Raw genomic sequence first — 24,869 nt, forward strand, 5'->3', positions numbered from 1 at the left:
ACATTCTGAGTGCAATACTTTAACAGCATCATATTTTAGTATTTTATTAAAACATCTCAGCTGGAATTCCATCACTTCCACTAGACATTGTTAGCTATGCTTCCTCAGTCCCATTTGACTTCATTCTTCAGGGTGTCTGGCTCAACATAAGTAACCATTAAACTTTCCTTCTTTCTTTGCTAAAAAGGAGCTTATCTTTTCTATGTACATTGCTATTAGCCTTTCCTTACTCATTTTCCAACATTGTAGTCATGAGTCTCCTACCACATCTCAATAATACCTGAATTCAAATGCCTCCTTGCACATGACTCTTTATTTCAATTTACTTACTTCAAAACATCTGAATTCACGAATCTATTACTGCTTCCTTTCTTGATCTTTTTTCTAGGATATTTTTGGATGTCTGTTTTATCCCAGAACCACAGAATTTTACTAATAGGAGATACTATTTAATACAATCATTATTATTATTATTTTTTCTAATTCCAACTACAACAAAATAACTAAATTGTCCTCTAGATTTTGGTTAAAGACTTCCAATGAATGGTAATATCCAATTCTACTTTCTGGACAGCTCTATTACTGTGTTAGGAATGTGTCTTTTTGCTATCTTGAAACTGGTAAATAAAAATCCTATCCAACAACAAGATAAGTCCAAAAATACAGTAAAATTCTGGGCTATCCACCACCTAAACTATCAATCTTTGTACATAATCCATTTTATTCATTCATTTATTCAGGAAACTTTGTTAAGTGACTCTCATGTACTAAGTACTGTGGCAAGCACTAGAGAGATAAAAAGGGGGAAAAGGTCATCCCTGCCCTCAGGAGCTTACAATCTAATTGGCAAACAAATACATACAAAGCAAATTACATATAGGATAAATAGAAAATTAAAGAGGAAAAGAACTAGAATTAGGAGGGGTTGAGTAAGGTTTCTTGTAGAAGATATAAAAGAAGTTATGGAGGTCAGAAGTTGAAGCAAAAGAGAGAATTCCAGTTGTAAGGAAAGCCAGAGAAAATGCCCAGAAATAGAGTGGCTTATTCAAGAAATACCTAGAGGCCAGGCTCACTGGATAGAAGATTAGGGATTAAGGTATTAAAATACTGGTAAGGTAGGCAGAACCTTGGCTATGAAATGTTTTGAATTTTCCTGGAGTGAATAAGAAACAATTGGAGGTAATGAAGATGATGGTGACATGATTAGATTTGAGTTTTAGGAAAATTATTTTAGTGGCTAAATTGAGAATGGAAAAGTTTGAGGAGAAACTTAAGTAAGCAAATCCACCCAGCAAGGTATTGCAGTAATCAAGGTATGAGGTGAGGAGGACCTGCACCAGAGTAGTGACAGCGTCAAAGCCAAGTAGGCACATATGAGAGATGTTACAATGGTGAAATCAAAAAGCCTTGATAAGAGCTTGGATAAGGATTAGGAGTGAAAAATATTAGAGAATCCAGGATGAATCCCAGGTTGTGAGCCTGAGAAATGGAGAGTATGGCATTGTTCTCTATAATGATAGGGAACATATTGATTGGGGCAGAGTTTAAGGTGAAAGATGATGAGTTCCTTTTGGGGAATATTGATTTTGAGATGTGTACTGGGTATCCAGTTTGAGATGTTTGAAAGGTAGTTGGAGGTGTGAGATTGGAGATTAGCAGGGAGAAGAAGACAAGAAAGATAGATTTAAGAATCATCAGAATAGAAATGGTAATTAAATCCACAGGAGCTGATTAAACCCGAAAGTGAAATGTTGTGTTTTTCCTTGTTCTCAGAGGATGATGACATTAGGGAGATGTGCAAAGTTACCTACTTACTTTCTCCTCTAAAGCCATTTTACTCCAGTGACTAGACATAGATAAGAGGCCTGGAGATGGAGAAGACAAGACTACACAGGACTGAATCCTGAGATACAACTCTCATTAAACTGTGCAATCTGAGGGAGGATCTACAGAGGAAACAGAGAAGGAAAAGTTAGATAGGTAGAAGGAAAATTAGGAGAGAATGATGTCCTGAATGAGAAAAGAGCGTATCTAGGAGAGTGATCAACAACGATAAAGGTAATAGAGAGAGATCAAAGTGTTGTGCCACAGTTCTCTTTAATTGTCCTGACTCAGTTTCTCTAATTGGTTCTGCCTCCGTTTCCCTAAATTGTTCTACCTCAATACCCTTAGTTGTAAAACCCCATCTCTGGTTCATTAATACTGAGGACCATTTGCTCTAAGGTTGTAAATTGTCAATATGAGACTCAACATGAGGGGGAGATTAGACTTTCTGGCTCCTAACTCCTTCTGCACTCAAGATTTTCTGGCACTACCCCCCTCTAAAATATTCCAAAAGATAAGACTATCTGGGATACCTCATTGACATCTTTACTTCTGTTTTTTCAGACATCCTGACTCTGGCTTCCAGTTTACTCCCATCCTGCTAGAATCAAATTTATGGCCCTGAAACTTCCCACTCTCAATGTTCTGACTTTTGCCCCTGCCTTGGTCTACCCCTGTTGCTGAGCCATGTGGGTATATATGTCATTGAAAATTCACATTCACCATTGGATACTTTGAGAAGAGAGTCCTGTCCAGTCAATTAGACTCTCCAATTAATAAAATATTAAAAACTCTCTAATCTCTATCTTGCTTCAGTTTCTCCAGCATTATAAAAGAGATTGAGGATTGAGAAAAGGCCCTTAGATTTGGCTGCTGAAAGATCATTAGTATTTTTGGAGAGAATAAATAAATTCAGTGAAATGATAAGGTTGGAAGTCATGTACTTTTTAAAATTTGGCAAATAAATTGAACTCAATATGCAATCAGAATTCAGACCTATTCTTCTTGGTCAGAACACTATATCTATATTGTGTTATTTTTTGTTTGTTTGTTTGTTTTTAATAAAAACTAACTGCAGAAATGTAACTCCTATATACTGTTTTTCCTTTCTACCAATATAACTAAAATTAAGATTATCCATTATTTGTTGCCTGCATATTAAGTTCCTATGGTCTATTTCTTCTACTGAATTTTTAGTTCATTGTTAGAAGCCATGGAAAACTTTTTCATCTCTATTTCTTCTGACCTCAGGTATGAACAATTAGGATTCATTCTCCTACCAACACCTTACTGAAGTAATACCAGCAGTAGTCTTGATTAGTTGATCAAAAAATCTTGCCAAAACATTTCTAAGTTCATCCTCATTTTCTCTTGGTCATGTTCTTCTTGCTGCCTACACATTCTAATAGTTTTTAAAGTTTGTGAGTCTTTAAAGTCAACACCATTTAAATTTAGATGTTTTCTCCTTGCTTCAAGTTTGTGCTTTCCCAGATTTAAGGACTCCAGAGTGAGATAGTGCCCTCTATCAATTGAGATATGCAAATGTACTTCAATTTAGCATTTTAGAATGCTGAGAGGTCAGATGATTTAGAATCATAAGATCCTAGACAGAGAACTGGAAGGGATGTGTGAGGCCATTTAGGCTAATCTCAATTTACAAAGAGGTTTAGTAACTTGTCCAAAGGCACAAAACCAGTACGTGTTGGAAATAGTACTTAAACCAAAGCTATCTTAAAGTGAAGCTATCTCTCTCTCTGGTAACCATACATTGCCTGTATGAAAAAAGAATAACATGCCTGAAGATGTATTTTTCTATATTGAAAAAAAAATCATCATGTATAGAAAGAGTTATTTAAATCAAGGTTTAATAAATAATAGATGTGTGGTATTTGGACTCTTCCCATAGAGGACTGATATATGGGATTCCTAGATTAAAAGGTATCAGTAGATTGAGATCTTCACCTGTAAAGGGATTATACACATTCATGAGATCACAGATACATTAAACTGTTAAATATTAAATCTGTGGTTGTACTTTGCCATCAAATGGTAAGTTTTCTGACAAAATACATCCTCTTTGGATACCTGCTAGTCTCCAATGCAGTGTATGCTCATTTTGAATATTCCACTATTAGAAATTTTGTGCTGCTTTTTCCTAACATAAAAACCATAACAATGCTTTAATAAACTATTTCTGATATAATAATAACAATACTTACATAGTATCTTATGATTTTCAAAGCACTCTACATATATGACCTTTTTTGATGCTTATAACAATTTTGAGCAATACATGCTATTATTCTCTTTTTACAATGAAGAAACTGAGGCAATCAGAAATTAAGTGACCTACCCAGAGTCACAGAACTAGTAAATATCTGAGGCAGGATTTTATCTCAGGTCTTCCTGACTATAAATCTACATTCATTTTACTGCACAAATTTAGCTATCTTCCTTTTAGGATTTACCTTTAATATGATTCTATTTTTAAAAACCCTCTCAATATTGTCTAGTTACTTTTACATAATTCTCAATTATAATTAATTTTTTACTAGAAATCTGTCTTGGAATTAAGTACACAAACAAAATCCCCAAGATTCAGAATCCCTTATTGGCTTAGTATTTGCTACATTACCATCCAAAAATCACTCTGATATATTCCCTCTCATTTTGGGGGTTAAGTTTGCTCTGGTACCTTCTAGCAGCTTTAACAACAGAAGTCCTCAAGCTGTTTGGGATCTTAGAGGCTTGGAAGGATCAGTACTTCTGTATTTCTAGTCCTGATGGTATCTGTGGAAAAGCCCCTACTTTACTACCTGTTCCCTCTAGGCATTAAATCTTTAGTTTGGTTTTCAGCTAAATGCCTGGGCTAATACTTTCAGCCTGGCCTACCTTCTATTTATAGGCAAGCCTAGGGAAGGCTTCTTTATTTATAGTGTATCTCCCTACCAGTCCTTGTACTTTGATCTTGACTTCTTTAGTCTGAACAGAAAATGAGAAAAATATAAGATCTTATTATAGTTGAGTCCTAACCCATTCTTCAATAGGAAGTGGCAAAATTGTAGATTCTAAATTGTGCCAACTTATTCTCTAATTTTCATGTGATATTGACATTGTTATAAACTGCTTTAAAAAACAAAACAAAACAAAACAAAAAACAACTCCATCTCACCAGTTACAGTTATATAATAAGTTCAGCCTGGGTTCTCTTACTGACCGAAATATCATTTTTATGTCATTACTGGAGGTGAACTTCTTTTCTTTCTTTCTTTCTTTTTTTTTTTTTTTTTTTTTTTTTATAGCTTTTTATTTACAAGATATTTGCATGGGTAATTTTTCAGCATTGGCAATTGCAAAACCTTTTGTTCCAATTTTTCCCCTCCTTCCCCCTACCCCCTCCCTCAGATGGCAGGTTGACCAACACACGTTAAATATGTTAAAGTATATAAGTTAAATAAAATAGATGTATACATGTCCATACAGTTATTTTGCTGTACAAAAAGAATAGCACTTTGAAATAGCATACAATTAGCCTGTGAAGAAAATCAAAAATGCAGGCGGACAAAAATAGAGGGATTGGGAATTCTATATAGTGGTTCATAGTCATCTCCCAGAGTTTTTTTGCTGGGTGTAGCTGGTTCAATTCATTACTGTTCTATTGGAACTGATTTGGTTCATCTCATTGTTGAAGAGGGCCACCTCCATCAGAATTGATCATCATCTAATATTATTGTTGAAGTACATAATGATCTCCTGATCCTGCTCATTTCACTCAGCATCAATTCACATAAGTCACTCCAGGCCTTTGTGAAATCATCCTGCTGGTCATTTCTTAAAGAACAATAATATTGCATAATATTCATATAGCACAATTTATTCAGCCCTTCTCCAATTGATGGGCATCCACATAGTTTCCAGTTTCTGGCCACTACAAAGAGGGCTGCCACAAACATTCTTGCACATACAAGTCCCTTTCTCTTCTTTAAGATCTCTTTGGGATATAAGCCCAGTAGTAACGCTGCTGGATCAAAGAGTATGCACAGTTTGATAACTTTTTGAGCATAGTTCCAAATTGTTCTCCAGAATGGCTGGCTATATTAGGTGAACTTCATTTCAACAATTTAAAATTTAACTGATATAAAATGTATTCAAATGTATTAGTGCGATTTTCTCCTCAAATTTATTGTGCTAGAACTATAGAAATCTATTTTTCAGAATTTGGTAAACTATGTTGCACATAGTAGGCATTGAATGTTTGTTAAATTGGGCATAATAAAATAGAAAACAGAATTTAAATGAATTGTGGTCAATTTTTCACTTTTGCCCTTTTCTAGAGATTCATTTGATGAAGGGGTCAAGAAAAACATACTTTTTTTTTTAAACCTTTATTTTGACCTTTTGTGAGGATGCTAATATTTTTATTTTAATAACAAAAGTTTCATTTCCTCTCTTCTTCCCTTAATTGAAAACAAAACAAAAAATTTCTCCTTTGGAAATGTAAAAAAATATATATATTTTGGTTCAACAGTGTTGGGGGGGAGGAATGGGGTTGAGGTACATCACCTCTTTATTAATAGGTACATAATATGTTTCATCATAGAATTTCAGGTAAGGAGAATAGGTAAAAAAGCAAGTAGAATAGATAAAATACTAGGCCTAGAATCTGGAAATATGAATTTAAATCTAATCTCAGAAATTTTCTAGCTATATGATAACTGGGCAAATTATAATTTCAGTGTGCCTCAGTTTTCTCAATTTTAAAATGAGAATAATAATAGCATTTATTTCACAGGATTGTGAAAGTGACATTGCCTAATACACAGTAAACATTTAATTGATTTTTTCCTTCCCTCCAAAATCATTTCTGGTCATTGTATTTTTTAGAGTTCTTAAATTATTTCCAATTTATTTTTCTTTATAATGTTGTTCTCTCAATGAAATAATACAAATATTCCTATATTTCTTTGGGATCATCTCTTTCATTATTTCTTATGGCAAAAAAAATATTCTGATACAGTCATATATTATAATTTGTTCACATATTCTTGAATGATTGGTACTCAATTAATTTCAAGTTCTTTCCCATCACAGAAAGAGCCATTATATAAGAAGCTAGAGAAATATAATTGTTCATTGGTAGGCCAAGTCAATGTAATAAAATGACAATTCTAACTAAATTAATTTATTAATTAATAAAATTACCAAAAATAATTTTTGCATCTAGAAAAATAATTACAAAATTCATCAAGAAGGAAATAAAAAAGTCAAGAATATAAATAATATAAAAGAATAAAGGGAATCAATAAAATAAAGGAGGAAAAAGACAATGTACCAGTACTAAATTTCAAATTATGTAACAGAGTAGTAGAAATCATCAAAGCATTCTGGTGCTAGATAAGAAATATATTTTTGTGTATATGTGTGTATGTGTGTGTATATATGAACACACACACATATATATATATACATATCCAAACAATTGCAAATTGAAGAAATGTTCAACAATTGGGAAACAGCTGAAGAAGCTGTATAGTATATGACTGTGCTAGAATATTATCATGGTATAAGAAAGGATGAGTAGGATCATTTCAGAAAAACTTGGAAAGACTTACATGAACCAGTGCAAAGTGAAGAGAGCAGAACCAGAAGAATATTGAATATAGTAACAACAATGTGGTAATGATGTCAATTCTGAAAGACTTAAATAGGCTGATTTACTTATGCAAGAAAATTCCAAAGGACTTCTGTTTGTGAATGCTACCCACTTTCAGGAAAGAAGTAATGAAGTTTGAGTACAGATTGAAGCATAATGTTTTAACTTCCTTTATTTTTCTTTTTTACAACATGTTTTGAAATGTTAGAACCATGTTTTGAATGATTTCACATATGTAATTTATATCATACTTTTTGCTTCCTTAATAGGTGTGGGGGACTATGAGATAGAAAATTCAGAATGTTAATTTTCTTTTTAAATTTCACTAGATTTAATTTTTTAAAAGCTGCTATAAATATTTTCTATATATGCATTCCTTTTTTTTTTTTAGCTTTGTCCTATAGTTATGATACTGATTTTAAAGAGTATACCACATTTGAGTGATTTTTAGTCCTATTTACAAACTGACTTCCAGAATAGCTAAACCAATTTATACCTTTATCAAAAAACAATACATTAATATGTTTGTTTTTTCCAAGATCCTCCAATGTTTGTTATCGTCTATTTTTGTCAGTTTTGTCAATCTGATTGATATGAGGTACATTTCCAGAATTGTTAAATTTCCATTTCTCTAATTGATTATTACAATAATAATAAATAACCTTTATGTATTACTTACCATGTCCTTCCTCTGTCTGGCACTGTCCTGATTGATTAACAATTATTATCTCATTTAATCCTCACAACAATCCTAGAAGGTAGATGCTATTATTATCCCCATTTTTCCAGATGTGGAAACTGAGATTACAAAATAGAGTGTAAGTAAATTACCTGCAGAGATAAGGAGACCAGATTTGAAATTAAATCTTCCTAGCCCAATACTCTACCTACTGCCTCTGCTAAATTGCTTAAATTGTCTAGTAATTAGGAACCTTTTGGTTATTTTGATGGCTATTGATGGCATACATTTCTCTTTTAGAAAACTGCATGGTCATACCAAAAGGTAATGCTTTGAATCTATCATAAGAATTAATTATTCAACATGGAATTAATGAATCAAACATTTTTCAGGTTTCTTACTCATTGTTATCCTCCATGTGTTCTGACCTGGCCATAATGGACTCCTTGCTTTTCCTTGTTTTTCCTCATTTGGCAATATTTCACCTTCCAGAAGTATGTGTTTCCAATGCCTTGCATGAAATCCACTGCTTCCTTGTATACAACTGTTGAATGATTTTTATTTTTTAAATACTCAACTTAATCACTATCTACTACAATTGAAGCCTTTCATGATCAACCTAACTGCTAGTATCTTCCCAAAATTGGGCCAAAGAGTGTTGGACATATAGTTAAGAACACCTGAGATCAAATACAACCTCAGACATTTACTAGCTTTGAGACCCTGGGGAATTCACATAATCTCTTTAAGTCTTAGTTTTCCTTTCTATAAAATCTAAATAATGTAGCATCAAGGGTTGTTGTAATTAAAAAAATAATAATAATATTTATCAAGCACTTTTCAAACCTTAAAGTCCTAAATTGTTTATACATGAAATTTTTTTTTTTTTTGTACATGACATTTTCACCATTTAAATGTTATCTCTGAAAGAATACACTTTCTATTTTGTTCCTCCCTCCTCCTTTCCACCTTTTGTAATGCTGGAGAAACTGAGGCAAGATAGATATTAGATAGTTTTTAATATTTTATTTGAAGGGGAGAGATTTACTTGGACCAAATGGATCCATGGTTTGGTCCCAGGGCTGAATGAGACTATCTTTTCCAACAATCCAGCAACCAATGTTGGATACAAAGATTCTTTTATTGGGTAACAAGAAAGATGACATAATGGGAGGGGGCACCAGAGAGAGAGAGGCACCTGATATTCTAATTAATTGGGATGGAGAGAGGCACCTGATATTCTAATGATGTCTAAGATATAAGATCTTTATCCTGTCAAACATTCTGATGATTAAGAGAGAAGGGTGGTGCAGGATTGTGCATTACAATTAGGAATTGAGGCAGAACAATTCAGGGAAATCTAGATAGGATGACAATAAAAAGGAACTGTAGCACAACACCTTCCTTCCTTCCTTCCTTCCTTCCACTTTCAGGGCCCTTTTTTTTTTTTTTTTTTTTTCCAATTTTATCATTTGTTTATTACTTATTTTATGAGAAAAATTGGACAAAAAGTCTGAGTTATATGGAAAGTTATAATCTAATGAATAATATGTAACAGAGCCTGGAAATTCTTATCTGAACTTCCATTCTCACTGATAACTTGGAACCAGAGTTCCAAGATCTTAGTCAAGGCCTTTTTCTATAGCAAATACAATCTCTTACATTTCATGCTTGTGTTAAAAGTGTATATAACCTCACAAAAGAGAAAATAAAAAATATGTTTTCAATTAAAAAATATATTAATCTTTGGTTTATTTGGTGTTTTTTATTTCAGTATATTTAAACAACAATAATAATCATAAAATATATTATTCCAGTTATTCCTTCCTTCTTTTTGTTCTTCCTTCTGTTCTTCCTTTTTTCAATTTTGCTTTAACTTTTAGCATAATGCTTGTCATGTAAAGTATGATCTCAATATTTGTTGCTTTCTTGATTAATTTGTGCATCATCCAAATCACTGATTTGTTGCATGAGGACATTTGAGTACCAGAACCCCAGAACTGTTTCTATCTCTATGAACTATGATATGACTATCTTTAGGCTATAATATTTTTATTTATCAAAGAGATGATCAGATTTGATTTAAATTTCATGTCTTCTCCCTACCACTCACAAAATACAATGAACATTTTGCAAATGTAATGGTTACTTTCTATATGACATTAACCTGTAAAGGTATCAAAGAGTTTTGGGTCAGAACATACCTATGGCAATCCTGACATTTCTTCACCTAAACTATAAAAGGATAATATTTTATATTTCATATTGATTTCCTTATTTCTATTTCATTAACTTGTTAGTAAAATATGGATATTGCCACTGTCTAGGCCTTTTTTTTTTTTTTTTTTTTAACAGCACATTCTCTCTTCCATTTCAGGATTGTGTTAAAAGTATGTATAGCCTCACAAAAGAGAAAAAAAAAATCTGTTGTCAATTTAAAAAAATAATTATCTTTGGTTTATTTTTTTATTTTATAATATTCAAACAACACTAATAATCATAAAATGTCATATTATTCTATTATTTGTATGCATGGTCTTATTTCCATCAAATTATATTAAATTTTAATTTTTCAAAATGTAGAACAACATGGATATAAAATTTATGTTTCTGAATAATTTCAAATTAGTCATAATTATATTCAATTCAAGTGCTAATTTTGACGTTAAATTTAAAAACCATCATTAAGAATCTCTTTTCTTTTCTTTCCTCTCATCCTTCTTTTCTCTTTTTTTCAACATTCCTACCTTTTTTCCCCCGTATCCCTTCATGTCTCTATATCTGTTCCTTTCTTTTTGATTATATTTATTTTCAGTGCCCTGTGGTGGAATTTTAACTAAGCGCAAAGGGACCATTTTATCTCCTGGATACCCAGAGCCTTATGACAACAATCTGAATTGTGTGTGGAAGATCACAGTACCAGAGGGAGCTGGAATTCAAGTAAGAATATATGTGTTTTATTTTTGTTTTTTGTATATGTATGAAGCTGGTATTTTCAGAGATGACAGCATAACCAGATAGATTATTCCTAAAAGTTTTAGCAAGTCATTAGCACTTGTCATACCAAGATTTATTAGAAAGTTTATTTTTAACCAGAGTTATACATGCTGTCCATTTTGCTAAAGTAGAATTGAATAGAAATTTAGATATACAAGTGGATCATTTCAGAACAAATAGAGTGATTGTATTTTATTATTGATTTGACACTGGCTGCATGAATTGTATTTTTGACTCACAAAATATAACTGTGTCTTTCATAAAAATAATACTTTCCCAATTAAATCATACAATTTTACTTAGAAATTTGATAGACAATACTAGAAAATAGCACAATTAAAATATAATTATTAACTAAGAAAAATAAAGTTTTCTAAGTAATTTTTAGTTTTAATTTTTATTAGAATTATTTCCATTAATTTGGAAAAGATAAAAGTAATTTGTGAGGGAAAAATGAAAAATTATAGTTTTTTTTTAAATTTTCATATCAAATTTAGCAAAAGGGAAAATTCTTTAGACTTTCACTTTAATCATAGATAGCAATAATCACCATGTGTTCAAGGTTTATAAGTCATTGTTCATTCTTCCTCAAGAAATACAAAACCTGACTCATAATTTTTCTAGCTTTCTTAGTTAGTGACAACTATATAGTAGAAAGGATGTAGTATCATATATGGAGTTAGGAAGAATTGCCTTCACTTAACTTTGTTTCACTCAGTTTCCTTATATATGAAATGAACTGGAGAAGGAATTGGCAAATTACTCCAATGTTTTCCACAAAAATTCCAAATACAGTCAGGAAGAGTCAGAAAAACAACAAATTTAGGAACTTAAACCTATGCATTAATGATTTCAAACATTTTGCTCTCTCATTTTATCAACCTCAACAAATGCTGTAGCTAAAAATTTTATTCCATTTCAATTACTCATGATTTTGGTCACTTTTTAGGTTTTACAATCATATATTATTTCAACCTAAATGATACTCAATGTAAGATTCCTCTTTCTGACAATATTCTATCTTTTCATCTCTACCTCTTTTCCTCCTTCAAATCCTATTTTTAGTCTGTAGTGAGATCTCTAGTTCCTTTACCCCTTCCTGTTCTATTAATTAGTCTGTGCTAGTCTCCTTATCTTCTCTTTACTATTCTAACCCTATTGTTTATCAGTATATCTGTACCCCATTGTAGGCACATTGATATGTGTGTTACTTGGCTGGTGTACATGACCTCAGGCTATAGGATAAATCAGGGTTCTGCCTGGTGTGGCAGCATCATGTTACCACAGTTACCACAGACTGTATCCAACAATTTGATCAATATAACAGACCACTGGCATGAGTATACAAATTCTGCTTCCTCTTTCTCTTCTTAGTCTTGTAGCTATATTCTGAAAGGGTGAGAGAATTTAAGGAAGGTGAGAGGTAAAGCATGTAGGTTTCCACAAATGCTTCGTCATAGAGGATTAAGAAAGCTACTAGCATCTTCTGACCACAAAATTTTCCTCTGGATAGAATAATAGAAATTGTGATTCTTTTACTTGTTCATACTTTTTCTACTTGACTATACTATGGATACCTGCTTCAGTTGTCTTATGTGTAAAGTTAGAAGATTTAGGAAGGATTCTAGGAAGATGGAAGAGTAAGTCAGAAAATTTCAAACCCTTCAGATTTCCCCCACAAAGAAAATAAAATTTCACCTTAGAGGAATGAAGACTCATCAAAAAGAAATGACTTTGGGCAAAACTGGGTTCCCCTGGGACAATCTGAGACTACTGAAAATGATAAGCGTGTAAAGTGTAAAGATCTCCAAGCAAGCTCCACTGAAACAAATTGCAATGCGAGTCCTGAGGCTAACTGGGTACAGAAGGGAGACTCAGACCCAACCATAGGAACTTTCACATACTTATTAGTGTGGATAGTTGGGGTCTGTATCTGGGAAGACTGAAGGAACTTTGGTTGATAAGGAAGATGCTGAGATGCAATTCTGGGCTACAAGGAAACAACACACACACATATACACTAACCTCCACATATATCCACAAACCTGGTGAGTGCACTAGTGGGGGCTGAAGATAGTGCTGCCTGTAGACAGTCATAAGATGGTTGAATTCCTGCTTTTTGGGTTCTAGGCCAGAGGGGAAAACTGAAGGTAAAAGCACCACCACCACCACCATCCCAGTATTAGAAGTGATTATGCTAATGGGTTCTTGGGAAAAAATTGAGCAGGGAAAGGAAAAAGAAACCAACATAGAAAGTTCCTATGGGAATATGGAAGACTAGGGTTCATCTTCAGAGGAGAATACTGAAGTTAAAAAAAAAAAAAAGGATCTTATCCCAAGAGCAATGTTAAATAGTTACCTGCCCAGAAAGAATTCATAGAACTCAAAAAAGACTACATACACAAAATGAAGGAGATTGGGGAAAAATTAAAAAGTAAAATCCAAGAAAAAACAAGATTATTAAAAAGAAAGTAAGTCTGTTAGAAAAGGATACTCAGAGTGTTAAGGAAGAAAATGACTATTTGAAAATTGGAATTGGACAAGAGGAAGTCAGGGAAGTTATAAGAGATGAAAAAATAACGAAACAAAATAAAAACAATGAAAAATAGAAGGGAATTTGTAACATCTTCTAGGAAAAAGAACAGATCTGGAGAATATATCAAGAAGAGAAAACATAAGAATAATTTGGACTACCTGAAAGTTATGACTAAAAAAAAAAAAAAAAAAAAAAAAAGAACTTTGACACAAAAAGTACAAGAAATAATTGCATTGACTTAAAATGATGAACAAGAGGGGAAAGTGGAAATATTAACATTTTACCAATTACTATCTCAAAGAGATCTAATAAGGAAAACATATAGCAACATCATTGTTAAATTTTGAAATCAATATTGAAAGATAAAAATTTTACAAGCAACAACAACAAAAAAAAACAAATTCAAATATGCTGAAACTATAATTAGAATTGTACAGGATTTGTCAGCAGCTACAATAAAAGAGTACTAGAATTAATAAAGAAAAGACTGCTGGAAAACTATGTATAGAAAGTCAAAATAACTAGAGTTTCAGCCAAAAATATCCAGCAACATTAAGTATAATATTGGATGAACAAAATGGACATTCATTGAACTCTCGGATTTTCAGAATTTTGTCTCAAACAAACCTGAACTTATCAGAAAATTTAATATATTAAATCCAGCATCAAAAACTAATTCAAGGGATTCAATAAGGATAAAATAAGTTTCATAAGTGAAAATATAAACCATGTATCTAAGCTTGACATTAATAATTTGGTAGTCCAAAAACTGAGTATAGCTGAGTATAATGTGACTGTAAAAAGTAAAACTATCTAAAAAAGGGTAAAAATAATAATTATGCTACTCAAATGAGGAGCAGAAGAAGAACAGATATTAGAGCAGTGAAACGGGGTAGCTAGTAGTCCTGAAAACCTACTTATATCAGGAGTAGAGTAAAAAGGAAATAATATACACAAAACACACACACACACACACACACACACACACACACACACACACACACACAAAGAAAAGTATGGCACACTCCAAAATCTCTAAAGAAATAAGGGGTAAGAGTATAGATTAGGTAGGGTATAAAAGAATGTATAGATTAAAGAAAATGGATTAAGGTGTGTAGATAAATGGAAATGAAATAAAGAGAGAGGGAAAGGACAGGGAGAGAGGACAAGGGAGGGCTTCATGTTGGGGGGTAGAGCAGGGGGTTAAGTTAAAGCAAGGCAAATTAAAGAGTACAACTAAAAGAAAAGAGTTAGCAGGGATAGGAAATAGTAGGTATTCACAGACATAATATCAATGATCAGGAATAGAATGTATTAGAAGAAAAGAAAAATAGTAGCAATAATTGATTTCAGAGAAAATCAAACTTAAAGATTCAATTAAAAGAGAAATAAATATTATATGTCAGCTACATTAATATTGTTTTAGATCTATCTATGTGTTTATAAATATGTGTACATATGTGTATGTATATATATATATATAATATATATATTTGTGTGTGTATATATATTCAAGTGTGCATATGTGTGTGTATCATTACTATGTATATCTGTATTATTACTAAATATATCTGTACTTAAAATATACTTGTGGGAGATGAGAACAAGGAAAGGGTATAAATCAAACAAAATAAAAAGTGCATAATAGAGAACAAAAGAGTAACCTACAAGAAAGCAAAGAAAAAGATAGACATTCATGAATACAGTGCCTTTTAATTTTTTATATGCTTTTTGAAATGGAAATTTATTGCCACATATTTTGAATCCTGGCTGATGTTCTGCTGGACACGAATATTCCTTTCCTTCTTCATCAGTTCTTTCTTATTTTGCATTTAAGTTTTAAATAAATATATATTTTTAAAAGTTAGAGCATTTTGATTGAGATGAATAGTAAGGTGCCTTTAAGTTCTACTTTCTATGTTCTCTTGTGTTGTTCAGGCCTCCTGCTCAATTAAATTTCCACTTTTGCCTCCATCAGACTCTCACTAAACACTAGGTGCCATTTTTGAGATGGTGGAAGGAAAAGGAATTGTAATCTCAAAAGAATTTACCTAAGGCCCTGTGATTTATTTATTTATTTATTTTTTTACATAGTTGCCATTATCTATCATTTTTTACAGGAATGATTAGATTTTTTAAAAGCTTGTATATGTTTGTGGGGAGAGGAATGTGTGTGTGGCTGTTGGTTGGTGAAATGTAATGTAATTCACAAATATACATATATGCAAAAGATAATGTGAACTTATAGTCTCAAAGAATGAAATAAATGTTAACATATCCCTTCGCAGATATCTATTGTGAAAATAATTTTAAATGAAAGATTGATCAGTAATGATCAGTCTTTCTTTTAAAAGTATTAGAACTACAGGGAGAAAAACAAGATGAAATAAAAAATTATAAAACAGAAAATAGCATTAATTCTTTTTTTTATTAATTTTATAATTATAACTTTTTTTTGACAGTATATATGCATAGGTAATTTTTTTTTTTTTTACAACATTATCCCTTGTACTTCCTTCTGTTCTGAATTTTTCCCCTCCTTCCCTCCACCCCCTCCCCTAGATGGCAGGCATTCCCATACATATTAAATATCTTATAGTATATCCTAGGTACAATATATATGTGCAGAACTGAATTTTGTTGTTGTTATTGTTGCAAAGGAAGAAGTGTATTCAGAAGGTAAAAATAATCTGGGAAGAAAAAAAAAGTAATAATAATGCTCACAGTTTACACTCACTTAACAGTGTTCCTTTTCTGGATGTAGCTGATTCTGTCCATCATTGATCAATTGGAATTGGATTAGCTCTTCTCTATGTTGAAGATATCCACTTCCATCAGAATACATCCTCATACAGTATCATTGTTGAAGTGTATAATGATCTCCTAGTTCTGCTAGTTTCACTCAGCATCAGTTGATGTATGTCTCTCCAAGCCTGTCTGTATTCCTCCTGTTGGTCATTTCTTACAGAACAACAGTATTCCATGACATTCATATATCATAATTTATCCAACCCTTCTCCAATTGATGGGCATCCACTCATTTTCCAGTTTCTAGCCACTACAAAAAGGGCCACCACAAACATTTTGACACATACAGGTAGCTTTCCCTTCTTTAGTATTTCCTTGGGATATAAGCCCAGTAGTAGCACTACTGGGTCAAAGGGTATGCACATTTTGATAACTTTTTGGGCATAATTCCAGATTGCTCTCCAGAATGGCTGGATTCTTTCACAACTCCACCAACAATGCATCAGTGTCTCAGTATTCCCACATCCCCTCCAACATTCATCATTATTTGTTCCTGTCATCTTAGACAATCTGACAGCTGTGTAATGATATCTCAGAGTTGTCTTAATTTGCATTTCTTTGATCAGTAGTGATTTTCATATGAGTGGAAATAGTTTTAATTTCATCATCTGAGAATTGTCTGTTCATATCCTTTGACCATTTATCAATTGGAGAATGGCTTGATTTCTTAAAAATTAAAGTCAATTCTCTGTATATTTTGGAGATGAGACCTTTATCAGAACCTTTAACTGTAAAAATGTTTTCCCAATTTGTTACTTCCCTTCTAATCTTGTTTGCATTAGTTTTGTTTGTGCAGAAACTTTTTAATTTGGTGTAATCAAAATGTTCTATTTTGTGATCAATAATGGTCTCTAGTTCTCTTTTGGACACAAATTCCTTCTTCCTCCACAAGTCTGAGAGGTAAATTATCCTATGTTCCTCTAATTTATTTGTGATTTCGTTCTTTATGCCTAAATTTTGGACCCATCTTATCTTAGTATGTGGTGTTAAATGTGGGTCCATGCCTAGTTTGTGCCACACTAATTTCCAGTTTTCCTAGCAGTTTTTGTCAAATAATGAATTCTTATCCCAAAAGTTGGGATCTTTGGGTTTGTGAAACACTAGATTGCTATTTTTATTCACTATCTTGCCCTGTGAACCTAACCTATTCCACTGATCAACTAGTCTATTTCTTAGCCAATACCAAATGGTTTTGGTGACTTGCTTTATAATATAGTTTGAGATCAGGTACAGCTAGATCACCTTCATTTATTTTATTTTTTCATTACTTCCCTTGAAATTCTCAACCTTTTGTTGTTCCATATGAATTCTGTTGTTATTTTTTCTAGGTCATTAAAATAGTTTCTTGGGAGTCTGATTGTTATAGCACTAAATACATAGATTAGCTTAGGGAGTATTGTCATCTTAATTATATTCCCTCAGCCTATCCAAGAGCATTGAATGTCTTTCCAATTATTTAGATCTGACTTTATTTTTGTGGCAAGTGTTTCATAATTTTACTCATCTAATTCCTGACTTTCCTTTGGTAGATATATTCCCAAATATATTATACTATCGACAGTTATTTTGAATGGAATTTCTTTTGGTATCTCTTGCTCTTGGATTGTGTTGGTAATGTATAAAAAAGCTGAGGATTTATGTGGATTTATTTTGTATCCTGCAACTTTGCTAAAGTTCTGAATTATTTCTAATAGCTTTTTAGCAGAGTCTTTGGGGTTCTCTAAGTATACCATCATGTCATCTGCAAAGAGTGATAGTTTGATTTCCGCATTTCCTACTCTAATTCCTTTGAATCTTTTTCTAAGCTTATATTGCCGAGGCTAGCGTTTCTATTAGTATATTGAATAGTAATGGTGATAGTGGGCAACCTTGTTTCACTCCTGATCTTACAGGGAAAGGTTCCAGTTTATTGCCATTACATATGATGTTTACTGATGGTTTTAAATATATGCTACTTATTAATTTAAGGAATATTCCATTTATTCCTATACTCTCAAGTGTTTTGAGTAGGAATGGATGTTGGATTTTATTAAATGCTTTTTCTGCATCTATTGAGATGATCATATGGTTTTTATTAATTTGATTATTAATATGGTCAATTATACTAATGGTTTTCCTAATATTAACCCAGCCCTGCATTCCTGGTATAAATCCTACTTGATCATAGTGTATTATTCTGGGGATGATTTTCTGAAGTCTTTTTGCTAATATGTTATTTAATATTTTAGCATCAATATTCATTAAGGAGATTGGTCTATAGTTTTCTTTCTCAGTTTTCAATCTACCTGGTTTAGGTATCAGTACCATGTCTGTGTCATAAAAGGAATTTGGTAGAATTCCTTCAATCCCTATTTTTTTCAAATAGTTTATATAGCATTGGAGTTAGTTGTTCTTTAAATGTTTGGTAGAATTCACATGTAAATCCATCTAGTCCTGGGGATTTTTTCTTAGGGAGTTGGTTAATAGCTTGGTCTATTTCTTTTTCTGAGATGGGACTATTTAGACTACTTACTTCTTCCTCTGTTAATCTGAGCAAGCTATATTTTTGAAGGTATTCTTCCATTTCATTGAAGTTATCAAATTTATTGGCATAAAGTTGAGCAAAGTAGCTCTTAATTATTGTTTCAATTTCCTCTTCATTAGTGGTAAGTTCTCCCTTTTCATTTTCAAGACTAACAATTTGCTTTTTCTCTTTCCTTTTTTTAATCAGGTTTATTAAAGGTTTGTCTATTTTGTTGTTTTTTTCAGAGAACCAACTCTTAGTTTTATTAATTAATTCAATAGTATTTTTTTATTTTCAATTTTATTAATCTCACCTTTTATTTTTTGAATTTCAACTTTTGTATTTGTCTGGGGGTTTTTAATTTGTTCCTTTTCTAGAAATTTTAGTTGTAAGCCCAATTCGTTGGCCCTCTCTTTCTCTATTTTATGCAAGTAGGCCTGTAGAGATATAAAACTTCCCCTTATTACTGCTTTGGCTGTATCCCACACATTTTGGTATGGTGTCTAATTATTGTCATTTTCTTGGGTGAAGTTATTAAATATGTCTATGATTTGCTGTTTTACGCAATCATTCTTTAGTATAAGATTATTTAGTTTCCAATTTTTTTTGGTCTATTTTCCCCTGGCTTTTTATTAAATGTAATTTTAATTGCACTGTGGTCTGAAAAGGATGCATTTAGTATTTCTACCTTATTGCATTTGATTTTGAAGTTTTTATGCCCTAGTATATGATCAATTTTTGTATAGGTTCCATGAACTGCTGAGAAGAAAGTATACTCCTTTCTGACCACATTTAGCTTTTGCCAAAGATCTATCATAACAAACTTTTCTAGTAATCTATTTACCTCTTTGACTTCTTTCTTATTTATTCTGTAGTTTAATTTATCTAATTCTGAGAGTCCAAGGTTGAGATCTCCCATTATTATAGTTTTGCTGTCTATTTCTTCTTGTAGCTCTCTTAATTTCTCTTTTAAGAATTTAGAAGCTGTACCACTTGGTGTGTATATGTTTAATATTGATACTGCTTCATTATCTATGCTACCCTTTAGCAGGATATAATGCCCTTCCTTATCTCTTTTAATTAGATCAATTTTTGTTTTTGCTTGATCTGAGGTGAGGATGGCTACCCCTGCTTTTTTGGCTTCACCTGAAACATAGTAGATTCTGCTCTACCCTTTTACTATTAGTTTGAATGTATCACCCTGTTTCAGGTGTGTTTCCTGTAAACAACATATACTAGGATTCTGACTTTTAATCCAATCTGCTAACTGCTTCCTCTTTATGAGGCAGTTTGCCCCATTCACATTTATGGTTAGAAGGACTAATTCTATATTGCTTGCCATCCTATTAACCCCTGCTTATGCTTTTCCCCTTTGCTTCCCTCTTACCCCCCTACCCAGTATTAAACTTGTGAACACCACTTGCTTTTCACAGCCCTCCCTTTTTAGGATCCCTCCCCCACCTTAAAATTCCTCCCCTTATTTTACCTCTTTTCCTCACAATTTCTGTATTCCCTTCCCCTTAGCTCACTCATTCACTCCCACTTTTCAATGAAGTAGAAGTTTCACCATAAATCGAATATGTCTATTGATATACATTATGTTCATCTCCCTCCTTTCTTTCTCTCAGATATAATAGGTTACTTTTGCCTCTTCATGAGATGTAGTATCACCACTTTACCCTTTTTATGATATAATTTCCTTTCCACCTCTAGTTTCTAGGACAAATTATGCATGTGTTCTTTACATATCTTTATGGCAGAAATATAGTTCTCAAGATTTCTTTTTACCTTTTTAGAAATCTCTTGAGTTCTATATTTTGTGTAGATCTGTTTTTTTCATCAAGAATAGATGGAATTCATTTCTTTCGTTAAATGTCCATCTTCTTCCCTGGCAAACAATGCTCATTTTTGCTGGGTAAGTTATTCTTGCCTGCATACCAAGTTCCTTAGCCTTTTGGAATATCTTGTTCCAGGCCCTTCTTTCTTTTAATGTGGACGCTGCTAGATCCTGGGTTATCCTTATTGTGACTCCTCCATACCTGAATTGCTCTTTTCTAGCAGCTTCCAGTATTTTTTCCTTCGTCTGATGGTTTTTGAACTTGGCCAATATATTTCTTGACATTTTGATTTTAGGGTCCCTTTCAATAGGTGATTGGTGGATTTTTTTCAATGTCTATTTTACACTCTCTTTCCAAAACGTCTGGGCAGTTCTCTTTGATAATTTCCTCGAAAATGGTGTCCAAGCTCTTTTTTTCCTCACATTTTTGAGGGAGTCCAATTATTCTCAAATTGTCTCTCCTGGATCTGTTTTCCAGGTCTGTTGTCTTTCTAATAAGGTACTTGACTGCCAGAGCCCTTCACCCAGACATCTACAAACCATTTTAAGATTAGATAAAAGTCTTGGCCCCAAAGGAATGTCCTAGATGTGTAAGAACTCCCTGCCCCAAGGTTTTTCTGACCCAGGCGTTAACTGTCAAAAACATGACGAATGTTCCAACCGCAAATCGTCACATATTGCCTTGACTTTCTGATATATGGTCAACAAATGTTATATCTTTTGTTCTATGGAAATTTACTTTGCTATGTGGCATTCGCTCCACAACATATAAAAACCCTTTGCTTTGCCTCAATAAACGAGCTATTCTGTCACTACACAGAGTAGTTTCCATTCTTTCTTTCTTTTCAGCCCATTCCCAGGCAAACGCCTTCCCCAGCCTCCGGCTTACAGACTGATGTGTGACTTCAGGTATCCCTAGTTCGAGACCCGCAGGCCGGGTCACTTGACATTCTTTTCAATTGTTTCATTTTTCTTGTTTTGCTTGACTACTTCTTGGTTTCTCCTTGAGTCATTCATTTCTACTTGTTTGAGTCTAAATTTCAATGATGTGTTTTCTTCACTCACTTTTTTTATATCTTTTTGTAATTGTCCAATTGAGTTTTTATCTTCTATGGAATTTTTTTCCATTTTATCCATTTTATTTTTTAGAGAGCTGTTTTCTTTTTCCAGCTCACTAAACCTGTTTTCCTTGGAATTGTTTATCTTTTCTAATTCACTAATTTTATTTCTCAATGATTTGATCTCTTTATCCACTCTGGATAACTTCTCCAGGCTCTCTTGCCAAGCTTCCTTTTCCCTTTCCCATTTCTCTTCTAGCTCTCTTGTGAGAGCCTTTTTGATTTCCTCTATGAGAGTCTTATGTATTTAGGAGCAGATCATATCCCCCTTAGGGGATTCCTCTGGGGACAATCTGCTTTTAGCATCCTCAGTATTTGAAGTCTGCTCTCTCTATATACAGAAGCTGTCAATGGTTAGAGCCCTTTTAAATTTTTTGTTCATTTTGTCAGAGCGGGAATTGAAGAAAACAAATTGACAAGAGAAACAATTGGTCTGTTTGGGGGGGGAGGGGGGAGAGGAGGATGGGGCTGGATGGTGTTATCAAGCTTCTTTTACAGATTGAGGGAGACAGCGACAAGGTACTAACAGGACCGAGATGGCTGTCCTGTGTCTGTGCTCTGAGTCTCTGGGAAAGTGCTGAGTCACTCCGGGTTGGGGTGGGGGTGGCCGGCCCCGAAAGACACTGGCTTTCCGGAGTTTTATTCTTCTCCTCCAGTGTTTACACCATCTCTGCTGCTCCTGGCTTGCTGCCAAGATGGAACATCCACACTGGGGTAAAAGTCTTTTCACAGAAACAGAAGAGATCGTACCCCTCCCCCCTCCAGTCTGAGCTGTGTGATCTGTCTGTCTTGCTCTGGCTTGCCTGCCCTCAGTCTGTGCTCAGTCTGTTCGACCCTCCCCCAAGCAAACACAGACCTTCTCTGGCAAATTTCAAGGATGTCTTCTGTTGGTGATTATTTGTGGGTTTCTTTTCCAGTCAAGCATTAATTCCGAGGCTTGTCATGAAGTAAGTCCTGAGAGAAAACATGGAGCTCAAGCAGCTGTCTGCCTCCACGCCGCCATCTTGGCCCCCAGAAAATAGTAATAAAAACATTTAAAAATTATTGGAACTATATTTCTAGGTGCATTAGGCACCTTCCAATTTAAAAAAAAAATACTTAATTTGGAATATTTAGCCTTTTATTTTTAAAATAAGATAAGCAATTCAATTATAGAACACTGGATCTGGTGTCAAGAACACATAATTTAAAATCCAACTTCAAACATTTCCAAGTTGTGTGACCCTAGTTGGAACTCACTTAACTTTTTTTCTTCCTCAATTTCTCCCTCTTAGAAATGGAGATAATAACATCTTTTTCACAGGATTTTCATGAGTAAAATATTTGAATTAATTAATAATATTCAAATAATAAGTTGAATTAATATTAGAAAAGTATTACATAAGTCTTTAAATCCTATATAAAACTAGCTGTTATTATTACCATAAGGCTTCAGACTAGTAGAATATAAAAAGCATTGAATTTGTAGTAAGAGGGATTGAGTTTGAATTAATTCAGTTCAGTTCCTTTTAATATATTTTGAGCAAGTAACTTTATCTGTCTTAGTTTGGATTTTCTCATCTGTTAAAAGAGTATTCAATTATATCATCTGAATTAGATGAACTCTGAGCTTCTTTCTGGCTCTAAAATTCTTTTACCTTCTTCAATAATATGAGGTAAACTACACATTATTTAATCCTTCTCTTCTACTATTTCTTTTTTATGGATCAGAATAATATAATGATGGCTGGTATTTTATATACCTTCCAAAATTGCTTATATTGAAATGATAACTGACTTTTATATATTGCTTTAAAGTTTTCAAAGGGATTTGCTTATATCATTTCATGTTACTCTTGCAACATCCCTTTGAGGTGAGCAGGGTGAAAAGAAATTACTTCAGCCCAATTGAGACCTGTTAAAGATCTTCCTTTAAAAAATCTAAACTCTTCCACTGCTTCTAAGGCATCACCAGTAGTCTTGATTTATATTGTAACACTGGGCTCAGATGGCTCCAGAGGAGCAAGTGAGGCTGGTGATTTTGCACAGCCTTACCTCACTTAAATCCAATTTACTTGGAAGTGATGATATCAACTTCCTGATGTCATGGTCCTCTTTAAGAAGAAAGGACAATCAACAAACTTACAAAAAATCAACACTTAAGAATGAAAGGACTGAGACTAAGAAAAGGATCTTGTCTGTGATTACATGATTGAGAAATGTCACTCATAGTAAGCAAAATGTTTTTCTATTTATATAAGTTGAAGCAAAGTAGAATGAGCAAAACCAGAAGAATATTTCATACACTTACAAGTATATTGATCATCAACAGGGAACAGTGCTCCTCAGCAATATGATGATCAAAGACAATTTCAAAGGATTCACCTCCCTTTTTAGAAAAAGAAATTGAAAAAGCCATTAATGAATCCCCCCTCAAAAAAAAAAAAATCTCCAGGGCCAGATGGATTCACAAGTCTACCAAACATGTAAAGAATAATTAATTCCTATTTCTAATTGGAAAAATAGATAAAGAAGGAATCCTGCCAAATTCTTTCTATGACACAAATATGGTACTGATACCTAAACTAGGCAGAGGCAAAACAGAGAAAAAAAAAATATAGACCAATCTCTCTAATGAATATTGTTGTAAATTTAGCAAAGAGATTACAGCAACTTATCAGCATGATAATACATTATTACTAAGTGGGATGTATACCAAAAATGCCCTGGCTGGTTCAATACAAGGAAAAGTATTAGCATAATCAACTATATCAATAACAAAACTAACAGAAATAATATGATAATCTCAATAAATGCAGAAAAAGCTTTTGACAAAATACAGCACACATTCCTAATAAAAACACTAGAGAGCATAGGGATAAAGGGAGGTTTCCTTAACATAATAAGTAGTACCTATCTAAAACCAACAGCAAGC

At 33.0% G+C, this 24,869-nt stretch overlaps 1 protein-coding gene across 1 annotated transcript in view; it reads left to right on the forward strand.

Annotated features, from left to right (window-relative positions):
- The window catches only part of CSMD3 (CUB and Sushi multiple domains 3), a 1,577,676-nt gene that overhangs the window by 1,365,953 nt on the left and 186,854 nt on the right, over nt 1-24,869 (forward strand). Inside the window, 1 exon segment of the mRNA XM_074266680.1 lies at nt 10,972-11,096. Coding sequence (XP_074122781.1) covers nt 10,972-11,096 — 125 coding nt within the window.

This window comes from Sminthopsis crassicaudata, chromosome 1, assembly GCF_048593235.1.
Source record: "Sminthopsis crassicaudata isolate SCR6 chromosome 1, ASM4859323v1, whole genome shotgun sequence".
NCBI lineage: Eukaryota > Metazoa > Chordata > Mammalia > Dasyuromorphia > Dasyuridae > Sminthopsis > Sminthopsis crassicaudata.